We start from the raw sequence: 16,719 nt of genomic DNA on the forward strand, positions 1-16,719 counted from the left end.
TCAGATGAAAATGATCAGCTCTGCTAACGACACCCTTCTGAGATGCAATTCTCTCCCCCTCCTCCTTGCTCTGGGAGAGTAGCAGTTTGCTGCGGATCTGTATCAGCACCAACCTATGCTCATTGCTGGCTCACCTGTGCTGGCCAGAGGCTCTGCCCCTCCCTGACCATCTGCTCTGGGGTGGAAGTAAGAAGTGGTATAGTCCGACTTACTCCTGTCTGATCTGATTGCCGTGTTCAGGTAGCCCACACAAGGGTTTAAACGGGGGTGTCACTGCTCTGTGCAAGCTACTGGCAAGTCACAATCTTGGCCTAAGACCAAAGGAATCTGGACTACATGACCAACGTTTAGGGCCATTATTGAGATTTTCAAAGCCAACTGGTGGATTTAGCTGTGCAATGCTCATTCATTGCTGTGGCAGTTAGGTGGCTAAATCTCCTAGGTCAGCTTTGCCAAATTCAACCAGTACCTCCAGGAATATGCAAGCTGACCATGATGCTGCCCGCCCCCCACCTCCCCTAGACACTGTGCGTTATTTGTCTGCCTAGCTGAGTCTTATGTAGGCGGTTGATTCCATTCCCCTGTGCTTCTGATTATAATCTCCTACGGCAGCTTCCTCCTCTCTAGCCTGCTGGTCTCTCCATAACCCCTTTCAGTCTGTCCAAAATGCAGCCACAAAAATCATCCACTTTGTTTCAAGACCAGGAGAAGCAAATCTCCTGGGGGAAGCGCAGAGAGAAGCCATGCAGTGCCCGACTTTCCTGATTCTGTGCCACAACACTGGAAGCCACCTGATATTTATCAGCAGCACTGAGAGCCATGTGAGGATATTGCCCAGCCTGCAGAACCATGAGCAACAACTAGGGACAGCTCCAGAAACATGAGGCACCACTGGGTGCATCTCTGAAAGGAAGGTTGGTTTTATGGTTGAGGCCCTGGGCTGGCACTCAGGAGATCTGATTCAAGTCCTGTTTTTTCCATGGACTCACTCTGTTGCCCTGGCAAATCACTTAATTTCTCTGTGCCTCAGTTTCCCCTCTGCAAAGTGGGGATGACAGTACTTCTTTTTCTCCCACCCTTTGACTCTCTTGTCTATTTAGACTGTAAATTCTTAGGGACTGTGTGTCTGGACAGTGCCTAGCACAAGGAGCTTCTGGGAGACACAATTAACACTTGCTTCAAAATGAGAGATAATATCACAGAAAGAGGGCTGATTGAAGACCATGCAGTAAAAATGGATTTACTAATATATTCTGATATACTCTGCTGACCCACTGAAACTAGGCTATAAAGGATAGATTTATTAAGGAAGTCAAGTACAAGCTATTACCATTGCAGACTTCTCTTCTACACAGGCTGGACTTAGTGTCTTGTCTGTTTATGCCCTCCGCTCGGGGCCTGGGGAAGACATTGTCACCTCTTTGTTAACATTTGTAGAAGGTAAGACGCTAAAAGCTCCGTTTGTCATGACTTGTGTGGGAAGCATCACCAAAGCAACGCTGAGACTGGCCAACGCCACTGCTTCGAATACTAATCAGGTACCTGACATATGTAGTGATGTCTTAGCAATGCATATGCATAAATTGGTGTGTGCACAGAGCTTTCCTGGAGATGTGTTCCGTTCCCGATTAACTCACAGCGAAGTTGAAGGGCCAGATGTTCAGCAGGTGTAAACTGGCATAGCTCCAGTCAAGTCGATGCAGCTGAGGATCAGGCCCTTGGTGCAGAGAGGGAAGCAGACCTCTGAATCTGTTCTGTTGTATGTCTAGCCATAGCTCATCAACCATATTTTCTCAGTAAGTGTGTTATCTTTATTGCTGTGTGTTTAATTAAGCATTGAGGTAAATTAGATGGTACTAGTTCAATATTCAAGGATGTTTCTTAAACTATAAATAGACATTTTGATCATGTGTCTGGGTCCATTCATGGGCTTATGTCAACAATAAAATGTCTTCCTGTTAGTATTTATAGAAGGGGGGAGCATCTTTGTGGCTGAGATTGCTGGGCTTTCCCTTCAGAGCTATGAGCCAAGTCCTGTCGGGCCACTGAACAGAGGTACCGGCCTGAAAACCGGCAACCAGCAGTGGCTGCATGGGATGGGCTCTTTCTGTTCCACCTCTGGCTCCTCAAAGGTAAAGGAAATGCCCTTGGCAACAGGACCCACTGGCTGGCTTCCTGAGATGGGGCCTTAGGCAATACACATTTTTTCACTTCTGGCCTGACCCAAAGTCCATTCAAGTCAATGAGAGTCTGAAGTTATTGTTGTAATTATAACCGCAGTAGCTAGAGGTCTCAAGCGAGATCAGGGCCATGTTGTGCTGGGGGCTGTACAAGCACGTCGGAAGAGACAGTTTCCCCCCAGAGGAGTTTGCAGTCTAACTAGAGAGACAAAGAATGGGAGGCAACATGGAGGCACAGAGAGGGGAAGTGACTTATCCAGGTCACTTGGGATATGTCTGCACTGCAGTTAAAAACCCACGGCCGGCCCGAGTCAGCTTGGGCTGGAGCCTGCATTGTGGGATGCTATGAGAGGGGAGGATCCTGGAGCACAGGCTCCAGCCCTCGCTTGAATATCTACACTGCAATTAAACAGTCCCTTAGCCTGAGCCCTGCTAGCCCAAGTCAGCTGCCACGGGCCAGCCACGGGTTTTTAACTGTGGTGTAAACATACCCTTGCAGAGAGAGTAGAAGCCAAAGTGTCTGTATATTATTTATATTATTATTCATAATAAAAATAACAATAATTGATAATTAAAAATGCTTCTTTTTCTAGATTTGTTTAAAAACATAAATCCCCTGCTGTTTATTGTGTAAAGGAGAGATCACAGTGAGTGAGAATTTGGTGTTTTGTTTTTCTGTAAATCAGTGAGAACTTACCCTTTCCTGGAATCTAACATATTTGCTCCAGGACTGTGTCACCATGGGAGTTTTATACTACATGGAATCAAGGAAAAATCAATGTAAAAGTTGGGGATTATACAACAATTGTGCATTATTTCTAAGCCAGGTCTGAGTCATGTGGGCTTCCCCTTTGTTAATACATCTACTGGAAGAGACAAATGCACAAGCCTACTTAAAAAATGGCTAGTGATTTTGAGTGTCTCAGTATTTGAAGGACCTCACTTGGTGCCCATTAATGGGGCTTGATTTTCAGAAAGCGCTGGGCACCAGTCAGTTAAAAATCAGACCCCATTGAGGTGAGTCTAAGGTGGAGCATTCAGAAGCAGAAGTACCCAAAATCATTAGTGAGTTTCTAAAATTTGAGCTGTGTGTGCACTTGTGTGTATGCATGCACACGTGTATATAATGTCCATGTAGTGGCAACAAACTTTTCCGAGACCCAAGTTTCCTGTAAGAGTGCACATTTGTTGAGCAGCATTTTCCCCATGTTGCTGAAAAGTTCCTTTGTTGTCAAGATAAACAGAGAATATATGTGAATAATGATTAAAAGCTTGGTGTTTGAACAAGCTGGGAATGCTCCTTTGTTTCCATCTAAGTTACAGTTGCAACAGAAGCTGTTTACAAGAACACTAAAGATTGCCAGGTTGGTATTTTAATGGTAGTTCTCTGCATTTCTATTCAGGAGACCTGGTATAATTCCCACTCCTTGGCTCTCCTGGCCATGAATGACTAGCAGTACTACACAGGCGCTTCTGGGGCAGGGGATGTGTCTTTTGTCCTTTGACTGTGATTCCTTTTGACAATGAAAGAGTGACACTGATGTTTTCCAAAGGTTTCCCATCCACCCTCCTCAAAGACGAATGACAGCTGCAAGAAAGAGTCTGGAGGGCAAAAGGGTTTCATGTCCTAGGAAATTCAGGGTTCTGTGGAGTATGCAGAAGATTTTCAAAGGGGTACCTCACAGATTACTTGCCTGTCACTTTCTATCCCCCAAAGCACCCAGAAATGACAAACCAGTGGCAAAGAGGCAACTACACGTCTGAGGAAGAATGGGCTTGTTAAGACGTGGTGCTGAGGCCTGGGCATTCTCTTTCCTGTGTGATCTCAAATAAATTAGAACCCCTGTGGCCCTCAGGTTCCTTGGGTGTAAAATGGGAATCTCCGGGCTTCCCCACCTCCCCATGTTGCTGGGAGGCTCACAGTAATTCAGTGATGTCTATGAGGCACTTTGAATTCTTTGTATCGAAGGCATTTTGTGATCACAAATTGTAATGCGTATCTGGAATTATGCCAGGTCTAGGCTTGAGTAATCCAAAGAATCCGAGTACTTGTCAAGCCGGCAGGTCAAAGGAAAACAAGATACTATGGTGCTTTCCCATGTCACTCCACTTCTGGCAGCTGAATTCCAACATTCTAGTGATTTTCCCCCACAATGATCAGTGCTGCCACAGAAAGAATTCTAACACACTATGCTTCTCTCTAGCATTACCACTCCACACGTTCCCCCACTCATTCATCTTCCCCAGGGTGACTTACCTGACTGCTAGTGGAGCTGAAACACGAAGACCTGTATTTTCTAAGCAAAGTCAACAGTGGTGCCTGCTAAATTGCTTACATATCTGTTGCACTCACAAACTCCTATATCTGTATACCACACTACCTATTTGCATGCATGATTACTCACCTATTGTCTCCCCATTAGGATAATCTGGCCCAAGGTAAATCTCAATACTCTTTTTCGGGTGGTTATTTCAAATGGTTTGAATATATACCAGTAGAGCTTCTGTTCACTAAACTGGCCTGCCTTTCCAAAAGTGACTAGTAAACTGAGGTGTCTCCATTTTTGGATGTCCACTTTGGGGTCTTCTGAAGGGGCCTGATTCTCAAAAGAGTGGGTGCTCAGCCTTTTCTGGAAACCAGACTCCTTTAAAGTGTCTCAAGTGAGGCACACTAAATCAGTTTTGAACATGAAGGACCTTTTGGTAAAATTTTCAAAAGCAACTAAGTAACAATGGTGACTGAAAGTCAATGGGACTTGGGCTCTTAAGGGCCAGATTTTTTAAGGTATTTAGATGGCAAATAGGCACTTAGTGGGATTTTCAAAAGCATCTAGGGTCCCGATTCTCAAAAGTATTTAGGCACTTGACTCCTTTCAGGATACGGACCCTAGGTACCCAAGTCTCATTGATTTCCTATTGCTTTCAGTGGGAGTTAGGTCCCTAGACACTTTTAAAAATCCCACTAGGCACTTATTTGCATTTTTATGTCTCTAAACACCTTTTAAAATCTGGCTCTAAATGCCTAAGTCATTATTGAACATGGGACTCGGGGACCCATGTCATTTAGATGCTTGTGAAAAATGTAATCCTTTATTCCTTAAGATTCTAGAATGAATGTGTGCCAGCCTATTGAGATGTCCTTGATACCGGAATGTGAATAAAGCAACGTACACCATATTGGCAACTGACGTCCAGTTCTGCTGTTTTAATTGTTAGATTATTCATCTAAATGAGAGGTTTGAAATCGTCTCCTTGGTGGGAACCCTGAACAAAGCACCTCATCTCCACATCTGTCTGTCTGATAAGGATGGGAAGACTGTCGGAGGGCATGTTATAAGTGACTTGGAAGTCTTCACTACAGCTGAGATAGTGATCGGCGAATGCACGGGCCTGCAGTTCACCCGGGAGATGGATGATCGCACAGGTTTCCCAGAACTTGTCATTAGTTCTCGCTCTGAAAAGGTTTAGTAATTTCTGCCCTGTAAATTATGTGACATGCCTCAAAAAAAGTGGATTAAATAAATGGGGTTGGAGCATGCCTTCCTTTCTCTTAGCTTTTAGCTTATTGATTCAGACATATTTTCATGCAGAGAATAATCAATTCTTCAGTGGGTGGACAGAATAAAATAATTTCAGGCAAACTCTTCAAATGACTTGTCATTAATTTGCCTTTTGCCAGCACTTGTTCACTCCAAACAAGATGTGTTTAGCTTCCTCCAAGTATTAACTGAGTTGTGCCCTGGGGATTTTCTGGGACTGATTGGCCAGGAAGGAGAGAGGCGGTGGGGGCTGGCCAGGGCTAATGAATGCACTATGTTTGCTCATCTTTACAGAGTCACTTATTACCACTAATTGGGAGGGACAGTTCAAACAAGCACAGAGGAGCAGTTGTCACATGAGCGTGACATGGTTTTAAAGAGGCAGTCAGGGACGATTGCACTGCCTGGTCCTGGCCCCTGAACTCTGCAGCATCCTGGCTGGCAGCCTAGCATATCTCCTCCTCAAAGTGGAGCCTTTGTCAGGGAGTGCTATTAGAAGTCAGCAGTCTTAAGAAATCCGGGCAAGACAAGTCATTTCAGGGAGCTATAGAGAGACATGCAGCTGTCTGGGACACTTAGAAAGTCAACAGCTGACGGAAGGGGTGGGCTTCTGGCTTGGCTTGAAATGGATTTAAAGATGTGATCAGAATTAATCTGTGGTGCATAGTTTGGGTTTGTTTTCCTAAAGAGTTCCTTTGATTTAAGAATAGTTGGTGGTAGTAGGAGTCTAATATTAATACTGGACATGCTCTGTGCATTGTTTCATGACGGTACCTGTTGATTGTTTCCTGTCTGTTGCACTTAGAAGAATGCAGAAATGTTAATTTCTGACTCTGTTTGGCTGGAATGACAACCCCCTCCAAACACAGCTAATCTTTCCAAGTTATTTTTGCTTTAAAGGGTTTTCCTTCCAAGTAAATTCACTGTGACATTCCCTGATTAAAACCATTTGAATTATACTGGTACAGATTGCATCTTTCCCATATAAATTTACCTTCAGCTTCAGCATCAATATGTTTTGCTGGTTTTTGTGGGGGAAACTTTGATTAAAAGAATTAACCAGAGGTAAATATATTGGAAATCTTAACACAGTTTTGTTTATCTGCTACATTTTTGGTTCAAGATAGGTTGTCCAATGGGGAATTATAATAGGTTGGAAGTAATGGGTGGCGTGGACATTATATGGGGGTGTGGAAGTGTGGGAGAGAACAAACTTTATGAAAGAGGGATATATAATGAAGACCTGTTATATTAGGTTCTAAATCTGAAAGCCCTACTGAATGGAGTCCAGTGGGACTATAGTAAGGGCCAGATTCTGATTTACAATCATGATGATAATATTGTGTCCAAAGTCCCCAGTTGGGACTGGGGTTGCACAGTGTTGGATGCTGTGCAAACATCCTCTTTAAGATCCATTTACATTGCCAGTGTGGTGTAAAAGGCACTTTATGTAAATGAGAATCAGACCCCAAGTGTTTGCACGATCGGGCCCTTAACTGGTGAGCTACGTAATAAAATAAATCTTGGATGGCCAAGCGGTCGGGCTGAGCTTTGAATTCTTGTTTTATTAATTCTTCCAAAGAACTGACCAGTATAAAAGTAGATGGAATGGAGTCTGTCACCCTTTATCCATGCTGAGTAGTGCTTGCCTCTGAAAATAGCTCGATTGGTTTCAGTACGACTTCTCTTGGAGTCAGGAGCGTGAGTGGCAGAATTGGTCATTTGACTTTTATCGGCTCATGTGTGTCCATTTCTGGGGGTGTACATATGGGAGACCTGACTCCAGTGACAGTTGCAGGTGCTCAGCACCTCTCAGGATCAGGCCCTCGGGACCCAGGTACTAATTCAGCCAAGTCATTTCATTTGAGGTATGTGTGTAAATGCTATGGTAAAGGAGAGTGGTTTGTTGAATGGGAACCCAAATCCTGCTCCTCTGTTTGCTCAATGAGTCCCTATTGAAGTCGATTTGCTGTTCTCCCAGGCCACACAGAGAGCTGGTTAGGGGTGAGAATGGGTAGGGATGAGGGGACCACACATCTCACTCCCCCTTAATCTTATGCCCTACAGAGGTTCCTCAGGAAATATAATACAGCTCACACTGTAGGGATAGGGACACCCCGATCGGCATCCTGGAGATTACGTCATTAGGAATAATCCCTGATAGCATGAATCCCTTTGCTGGAGAAGGGTGGGGACACCAATACGTAGCTGAGGAGATGGCTGTGAATGGTTATTGATTCCCTGGGGGTCACCATGGATCTCAGGGAATATGCAGGTTTGGGGGAGTTGGGCCCATGGCCTCTTCTGTCACCTAGCAGAACAATGTGAGGAAATCATGCAGCAATTTCTTCCCCCTTCAGTTCCTGGGGTGGGTTTTACAATAGGAGGGGTGTGAGCCAGACCACTGGATTCCATTTGTCCTTGTTCGCTGCCTGATTCTGAATTGTAGAGTCGAGCTTTCAGTCAGCGTTTCCAAGCTTATATTCTAGTCTGAGCTTTTTTATTTTTTTGTAAAGGAAAAGTGGAAATGACAGGCTAGGTTTGTGTTTAAAAGTTATTCCTGTTCCCTTTACAAAGAGCACCACATTTTCAGTTTTAATGCGGGAATACAGAGATTATCTGCATCTGCAGTCTACCTTAAAATACGTTCTAAAGATGCATTGTAACTCACATTGTTACAGAAGAGGATAAAGCTAAGGAAACCATCTTAATCTGAGAAGTTAGACTAAACTGCTGAAGCACCAGAAAAAATTGTTTGTGGGTGGTTTGAATTCTAATTGACCATAAAGATACTTTCAAAAATTATATTGTCAGGGGAGTTAATAAGAAATTAGAACATTTATCTGAGTATGGAGAAACGAAAATGAATTTGTTTTGCAGTCTAATCTGTTTTAGATTTCTTGTGTCATAATAGAATGAATTTGTTGTTCATTGATACCTTAAGATACATAGGGTGTTGTGTTTTTTTAAGGATGAAAACAATGCGCCCTTCACTTTTGCATGAATGAATGATTTCATTTATTTTTCTTAACATCCGGAAGTCGTTTATTTTGCTCTGAGACATCTGCAGGGTCTGTTTACGTATGATGTTTGCAGGGTACTTGGCAAAGATGGAAAAACCATGGGCCGTAATTGTTCTTGGTAAAGCCTAGCATTGTGGTGGGCTATGGGTAAATACTGGAATAATAAGTATATGCTGATCCATTAGGAAGCTTAATTGAACTAGTTTAAGAAATATTTAAAATGTTTAATTTAAGCAGAATAGAGGTGCCATACCCCAGGTAAATTGGCTGTTCATTTGCCCTTACCTGGGCAATGATATTTACAGGCAGCCACAATGTATTTTGCCTTCATTTCCCCAATAATATTTTAAATTATTTTAATTGTCTGTTTGAGATCATGAATGACTAAGACGTTTCAGTAAATAGTAATCACAATTAATTGAATGTTCTGGTCGGTGTCATGTGTTGTTTTCTGTCACAGTTTATCATTAATTAATGGACATCTCTTTATTTAAGAAAGAATGAAATTACCATCTGCTGAGGGCAAAATCCTGGCCCATTATAGCCAATGTCAAAGCTCCCATTGATTTTAATGGGGCCTGGTTTTCCATCTGAGAGTCTAAATATTAATATTGAATATATGCAAATACAGAAAAACACATAAAAAGGATTTTCCTTTCCTTATTTTTTGTGCATTATTGTACATTGTACTCCTTATGATTTAGTACCCGCAAACTTTTTCTGCTGTTAGTTTTTCATTTCATAACAGTTTCTAGATTTTTATATTTAGAAGAGGAATTTTTTCTATTAGTTTTATTTTTATACCTTTAATTGTTTTTTTTTTTAATTTCTCCATATCTGGGGAAAGCACCTATCCTGTAGCTTTAAAATGCTGTTATTAAAAATGTATAAATGTAAGGGAAAATCCTAGATATTTTGGACTTGCCTTCTTTAAAACTAAGACCATATTCAGCAAAATATTTCTGCATGTGCTTAACTTTAAGTGCATACCTAACAACGCATTTCAGTAGATGCTTAAGTCACATTGAATCAGTGTTAAGGTTAAGTGTACATTTAAGTGTTTTGATGAACTGGGACATTAGTCATCTCTTCCAAAAAGTTTGCAACCACTCATCATCTACCAAAAATGCCCTCCACATGCCATTCCCCAGACCCAAAATCTCAAGAAAATAAAAGACCCTTGAAATACTGTTTTACACTGGGCAGATAAATACACATACTTCTATCTTATGTTTTTCTCTCTTTCCACTATGCATCGTGGACCATGTCACTCGAATTGTAAATGCTCCAAAGAGACAATAACTTGCTTTGGGACTGGGATGTCATCATTGAAAGTGTGCAGTTGTGTTTTGGTGTCAACGATAAAGATGTTCTTTTCTCGGCATCCACCTCCCATTCTGTTCTGCTTAGGAGCTCACATGGGAGTCTAGGGACCACATTCTTCCAGGGATGTAGGCTCCTACATTTCATTGATTTCCATGGCAGTTGGGAGCCGTAATACCTTTCAGGATCTGAGCCTAGGTGCCACTTTGTGAAGGATGGAGACCCCTGGAACCTGAGTGCTTTGCTTCTGCTGTCTTGGGCCCCGATCCTGCAAGCTGATCTATGTGGAAAGACTCCTGCAAGCTGCACAAAGCCCCACCAATCTCAGGTTCGGGGCCTGGGCCATTTGGAATCCTGAGTTCATCGTTAAATCTCCGTCTCTTACTTAGTGATGCCGTATTGCTACCCTCCTGCTGGAGAGCCTCCAGTGGGGTTTACCAGGCAGCAGCAAAGACGTTAGAGATGGAAGAGACCCATTTGAACATCAGATCCATCCTTTCTGTAAGTGCAGAACCCGGGGATCTCACAGGTGTTAAGCAACTTCAACTTCCATTGAATCAGGTGGACACTCAGCCCTTCCCAGGAGGAACCAAGGCCCAGACCCTCAAAGGTATTTAGGCTCCAAAGTCCAAATGGGATCTTGGCCTCAGCGCTTTGAAGGAGGCACTTGCAGTCCCTTCATTCCTTTCACAGATATCTGCAAAGCAACTTTCATGCTGATGCCAACATTTTTCCTTACCTGCCCTGGGAAGTGTAACGACGATAGATAGATAGAAACACCAGCATTCAGAACACTAAGGGCTAGATTCTGATCCCCTCACTCCTAGGACAAGCACCTTCCTCCCTGAGTAGCCCCCATGGTCTGCAGGAGGAAGAGTGGCAGGATCTACCCCTGACTAAAAACAATCCCCCTACCCCCAGAAAACTTGCTTCTTTGCATCCTGATTTGATGTCGCTTATATTTTCTTTCACCGTCTCCCCTCCCCTACAGCTCCTCTGGTGGCACAGTTAGAGTGCAGAGCCTTGGCAAGTAGCTTTCCCCCAACCTTCTGCTCTGCACACAGCCTAACAGAGAGCGATATAGCCTGCTTGCTACGTCCCCTTGAGATCAAGTACTCTGTGTGCCTCCACTTTATCTGGCCGGAGTATATTTAAAATAATCTAGTGGTTTTAGATAGGGGCAAAGTAGGATTCTCTTTGCCTTGGTGAACAGGTGTTTCCTACTGATGGTGTAGCATTAGATTTAATTTTAGGTGTGTATAAAGTACACTGTGAATGTAATGCAAAGTTTATTATGGCATCTCTGAAGTAGATGTCTCTGAATTCGATTGTTGCTTTTATCATCTGGCAAATACCAGGGTATAAATACGATGACACGTACTTGGTGTGATAATCAGGAATAATCTGATTCTTAATATAATTTCTCCATGAAAAGGTTTTGGAAATAATATAACAAATGAATGGTTTACAAGAATGGTTTTAAACATTTGAAGGGGGAGGGAAAAAACCCAAACCGCTTACCTAGAGACCTTTTCTGTACCATGAATAAATTCGCTCTTTGCCTAAAACTAAAGCCTAAAATTAGTTTTAATTTTTCTTTAAAATTCAAATCTCTGATGTTCTTAAATTGAACAAATTATATTTTAAAAAAATATATCAGGCTCCAACATCTGCAGATTATGATTTGCATTTTGAAATTGGCTACTTGAATTGAACAGGGATGAATACTGTCAGTCTTCTTTTATTCACTCAGTTTATTTAATGAAATGCTAGAGGTCAACCCTTTGTCCTTAAATTAGTTACTATAGAAATCTTTTTGTACTTTTCTGCTTGTTATGATGTCTTCTAAGCAGAAGAAAAGGTTGCCATTAATTATGTCTTTGTTGAATATGGATATCTATTCATAGTTAGTTAAACGGTTTCAAACAAAATTAGCATTAAGCAACTCTCAGGCCAGCTTTAGGTTGGTTATCAAGAATTTTTTGCTAAGAGAATGCTCTTCTGCAAGTGTGCATTATCTAATATAGTCAGCTTTCAGTTGCTAATTTTTTTTTCCAGATGAAGATGGGCTTAATTGAGGTTGTGCTTTTAAGTTTGTAGAGCTCTTCAGCATCTCATACAAAAGCATCTAGAGGCTTTTCATTTGTCTTGAGTATGTTTTAGATGTACAAATATTATTTACTTTAAACTCCAAATCAAAAGGCACAGAGTAACTATTTTAAATAAAACATTATTCTCTGCTGAAATATATATAAATTCAAAGCAGGCATTTTTTTTTCATTATCCGTTAATAATTTTTTTGAAACATCTGCTATTAACAAATTCTAGGATAACACTGGAATAGCAGTTTAGCAACTAGTCTCAAACAGGCATTCTATAATGTAATTTGCTGTGAGCTACTCAAAAATAGAGGACATAAATTAAAATTAAGATATAGCTACAGTTTCATGTCTAAATCTCAGCTAAGTGCCATTTTGAATAGGACTTTAAAGATTAATCTTCCATAGTTTTTAGAAAGGTCTAAATATAATGACAAAGTTCAATTCTTCAATGAAACCAGCATGACGTGTATTAATCTATAGTGATTTTTATTTTTTGGATTCCAGCTAATAGTGCAATCCATAATAGTTTTCAGCAAGTGATAGGAAATCCAAGTTCAGTGACAAGTCTAAAAATACTGGCTGGTTAGAAACTTAGGATCAGGCTTTTGGTTAGTGAATAGGGCATGAACTTTTGTTTTAATACATTTCTGAGGAACAAACATAACATTGGTCATTAATGATTGGTTGTCTGGCCTTAAAATCAGACAGTGAAGTGCTTGGCATTAAAGGGAAAAAAAAGAGCTAGCAGGAAAATTAGAAGTTAATTAGGAAAAGCCATAAGAAAAAATAATTGTGGTAGGTGAGGATTAATCCTACTCATAAATCAAATGAATATAATGATCACTCACAAAAATAAAATGTATATTTCGGAAAAGATTTCTCTCCCTATTTCCCCCCTGTAGCTTGTCTTCAGTATACCATTGCTGCCTTTCCACCAACATTAAAGATGCTTAAGAGTCAAAGAAACTGTAACCTTGTAATGCTTTTAGGTATAATATACATATTTTTAATTTTTAAAAACTAGCTCGCAGTGACATTGTAAAGTAGAGATCCCAAGTCACCCTTATTATATGGTGTGTCCTTGAGCTGAACCTCTGAGAAATGTGAAGGGGAAACTCTTTGGAATGAACAAATCCTTTAGCTGCCTATAGTTACTTATTAAAAAAGACTGGAGAGATAAAGAATGGGGATGGGGAGCAGAGAGAGGGGAATATCTATCTATCTATCTATCTATCTATCTATCTATCTATCTATCTATCTATCTATCTATCTATCTATCTATCTATCTATCCTCAGATAGAAAAGATTGGGACCATCAGAACACAAGGATCTATTAGGTATACGTTTAAGGAAAAATACTAACATCCTGACCATTGTTTTTAGCATTTGGATAGTTCTAGTGAAAATGCTTGTTATGAAGGTGGGGCGAATGTGTTTGCATATTTGTGCAAAAGAGTTAAAATAGGAAATAAAAGAGAAATCTAGGTGGGACAAAATGTTCTCACTGAGTGTAAAGAAAGATGGTGAAATGGAAAACATACTTCTTTGTTTTCTGAGGGCGGGTGAGGAAAAGTAGTTGCAGTCATTTCATTTAATGGACTGTATTCATTGTTGCAGCCTTGTTTAATTCTATTACTCAACCCAATAATCCCTGTGTTAGCATTATGCTTGTGTGTGTAGTGGGAATAAGGTAATGCAATCTTCTCTTTACATCTTGACCGATTTTATAAACTTAGAAGACTATTAAAAAAAATCTTTGAAGTCAACTTTCCACTTGTGCCTTTAGCTCTTGAACAAGTACTTTTTTGGTTTTTCTTCTAATATATAGATTCATCTTCAATTCTGTGAAGAGCTTTTACATTTAATCCAGCACTGGAATAGCAATTTGCTGCCACGGCTTTAAAACAGGTTTTTTTCCTTTCACTATCTCAGGATGTAGGTACTTTGGGCTAATCTTGAAAAACAATGTCAACGTGTCTTCCTTGTGTTTCAGTTTTGGATTGCAGATGTCCTTAAAATATGAGGAAGGAAAGCTGGTAAAGTATGTCTTGACCAAATTGATAAAACAAACATTGTCTAGAACTGACAGTCTAAAAATAATAAGAATCCTCCAGGTTTTATACCAATGTCACAACAACAGTCAGTGTTCTTAACTTTTTGTCAACTTCAGAAACCACTGCACTAAAAATGATTCACTGATCTGATTTTAATAATCCCATCATGATTTGGGGCTCATTTTTTCATTTTTATTTATTTATTTTAATCTCATGAAGCTTTTCTGGGAATTACTGTGATTTTTGATGTCACTGTATATTAACTGTTAATCACTTAGAATTGCTTCTTTCTCTCACTTGCTGAAATATATGTTACTCAGGTATTAGACATTTATTTTGCTTGAGGAGACAGCAGTACAGACTATCAATATGTTTATTACAGAGGAGGAAAAAATCACAGTAATGGAGAAGGCTCTTTTAACAGCTGTATTTGTTATTCAGGCATTAATGATTTATTAAAAAAAACAAAAAACTTTGTAAAAAAAGATAATCTCACAGTTCTGGCAAAATTCTGCTTTAAAGAAACATTTGTTTTTCTATTATAATAAAAGGTACCTTTAATTTCATGTGATTTGAGCAGTGGTTTTCAACCTGTGGTCCGTGGGCCCCTGGGGGTCTGCAGACTATGTCTTAGATTTCCAAAAGGGTCTGCACCTCCATGTGAAATTTTTGAGGGGTCTACAAATGAAAAAAGGGTGAAAACCACTGTATTAGAGAATATTTTGTTCCAGATACAAAAGCATATTGGAATCATATTTAGACATATTGTAAACATTTGGAAATGTTCACTATAAATATGAAATATTCTCTCAGAAATAAATATATTGAAACCACAATATTGACAAACGGGACTAATTCTGTCTGCCTTTATATTTCATCAGGAACAATTCTAAACTAGACTGTCATTCTATTAAACTTTTTGGACACAGTACCTTGGTGAAGAAATTGTGATGTATTTATGTGTTTTGCAGTGTGTCCTTTTAGTGTCTGGAGAAATATAGATACTTTTTGTACATCTTTCAAATTTGTTCTTAGGGCACAGTATATGTTAGCATATGCGTCTTTAATTTATAAGAGTGGCAAAAGTGTACATCTGGGAATGTTATGGTTCTAAGGTATGTTTTTATTTTTTTAGTAGTTTATTGAGAAACACTGTGTGAACAATTCTCATAAACTTTAAGCAGCATCTACTTCTGTTTCTCTCCTTACTACCATCTCATGGAAGTAAATTATTGCTGTCCTAACAGTAAATTTAAAAACAACAATCTGATGCCATTTGTTAAACCATAAATAGGGGAACATTCAGTTATGAGTATAAAAGCATATATTGAATTTTCATAGGAATGATTTAGTGAATATTAGAACATATTTTTACTCTATTGTTTAGACTCAAGATGGCATAAAATCTTTAACATCTATTTATCATGTAGTTATTTTAATGTAAACTTTTGTCCATTTAGATGAAGTGTTTTCATTATTAAGCTAATTTCAACATGTTTCAGATAGACTGATGAATTAGAAGCAAAGCACTTGCTGATGAGAAACGAAATTCTGTCTCAGCTCAGCCTGCTGTCAGATACATCTTCATTAGTTTTTGTCATTCACCGATGGCAAATGCTGTATAAATGAGATGACGATCAGGTCCGCCTTGATAACTTGCCTTATCTCATTAGTTTTCACATCAAAGTTAATCAGCAATGTGAATTGTAATTGCTGGAAGAGACAATGCAATAGATCACTAGGCCTTTTTTCTGTATGGCATCTTGAAACATCAGCAGGCTGGTGTGAGTAGATAGGCTCAAGAAAGAAAATGATGTGGAAAGCATAATAAGCAAGCTGCTCAGAATTAATGAGCTTACCCAATAAGAAAAGAATAACCAATCAATGTGAGTTGGGCAAATATAATTTAGGAATAATTGCTTGATTGGTTGTCTATAGTAGACTGATTTGACCACACACAAGGATTAAGAATTAAGATGTCAAGGCAAAAAATAATTTGGCAACTGAGGGCATGTAATTTTTTGTTTCCTTTCCTTTATGACTGAAAGAGATTGCTGTTTGATATGTTATTCCCCAAGAATGAGAACATTAGATAGAACCACACTATCTTTTTCCTGTATGCTTCCCTTATAATACAAGCTCTTTCAAACCCCAGTGGTGATATTTGAGTATGGGACATTAAAAATGAATAGAGTTATTTTTTTTAAAATTCCAAATGTTTTCATTTAAAAGCACTGCACTGAAAAGAGATATAAGTTTGTAGGTGTCGGGCACAAAACATTGGTATCCAGCTAAATTGTGTACACGGGAGTTTGTAAAATACAGCAATTATTTGGTTTAAAGCTGAAAAGCAATTCTTGCATTATACATGCTTTTAAAATAATTTCCCCTACAGCCATTCCCCAATTAGTAAAGAACCCTTATATTCTTCTATCTAAACTATTGGGAAGGTTCAGCCAGAAGGTAAATTTGCTTTGATCTACATTACATCTAATTGA

The 16,719-nt window shown here is 39.7% G+C and overlaps 1 protein-coding gene across 1 annotated transcript; it reads left to right on the forward strand.

Annotated features, from left to right (window-relative positions):
* Positions 1-1,416: 1,416 nt before the first annotated feature.
* LOC115647617 (bifunctional protein GlmU-like) lies at positions 1,417-5,808 on the forward strand. Its single transcript, XM_030554315.1, has 2 exons — positions 1,417-1,538; positions 5,397-5,808. Exons 1-2 carry the CDS (start codon positions 1,467-1,469, stop codon positions 5,646-5,648), a joined length of 324 nt encoding a protein of 107 aa, XP_030410175.1. The 5' UTR covers positions 1,417-1,466; the 3' UTR covers positions 5,649-5,808.
* The last annotated feature ends 10,911 nt before the right edge of the window (positions 5,809-16,719 follow it).

The sequence above is a fragment of the Gopherus evgoodei genome, chromosome 3, assembly GCF_007399415.2.
Source record: "Gopherus evgoodei ecotype Sinaloan lineage chromosome 3, rGopEvg1_v1.p, whole genome shotgun sequence".
NCBI lineage: Eukaryota > Metazoa > Chordata > Testudines > Testudinidae > Gopherus > Gopherus evgoodei.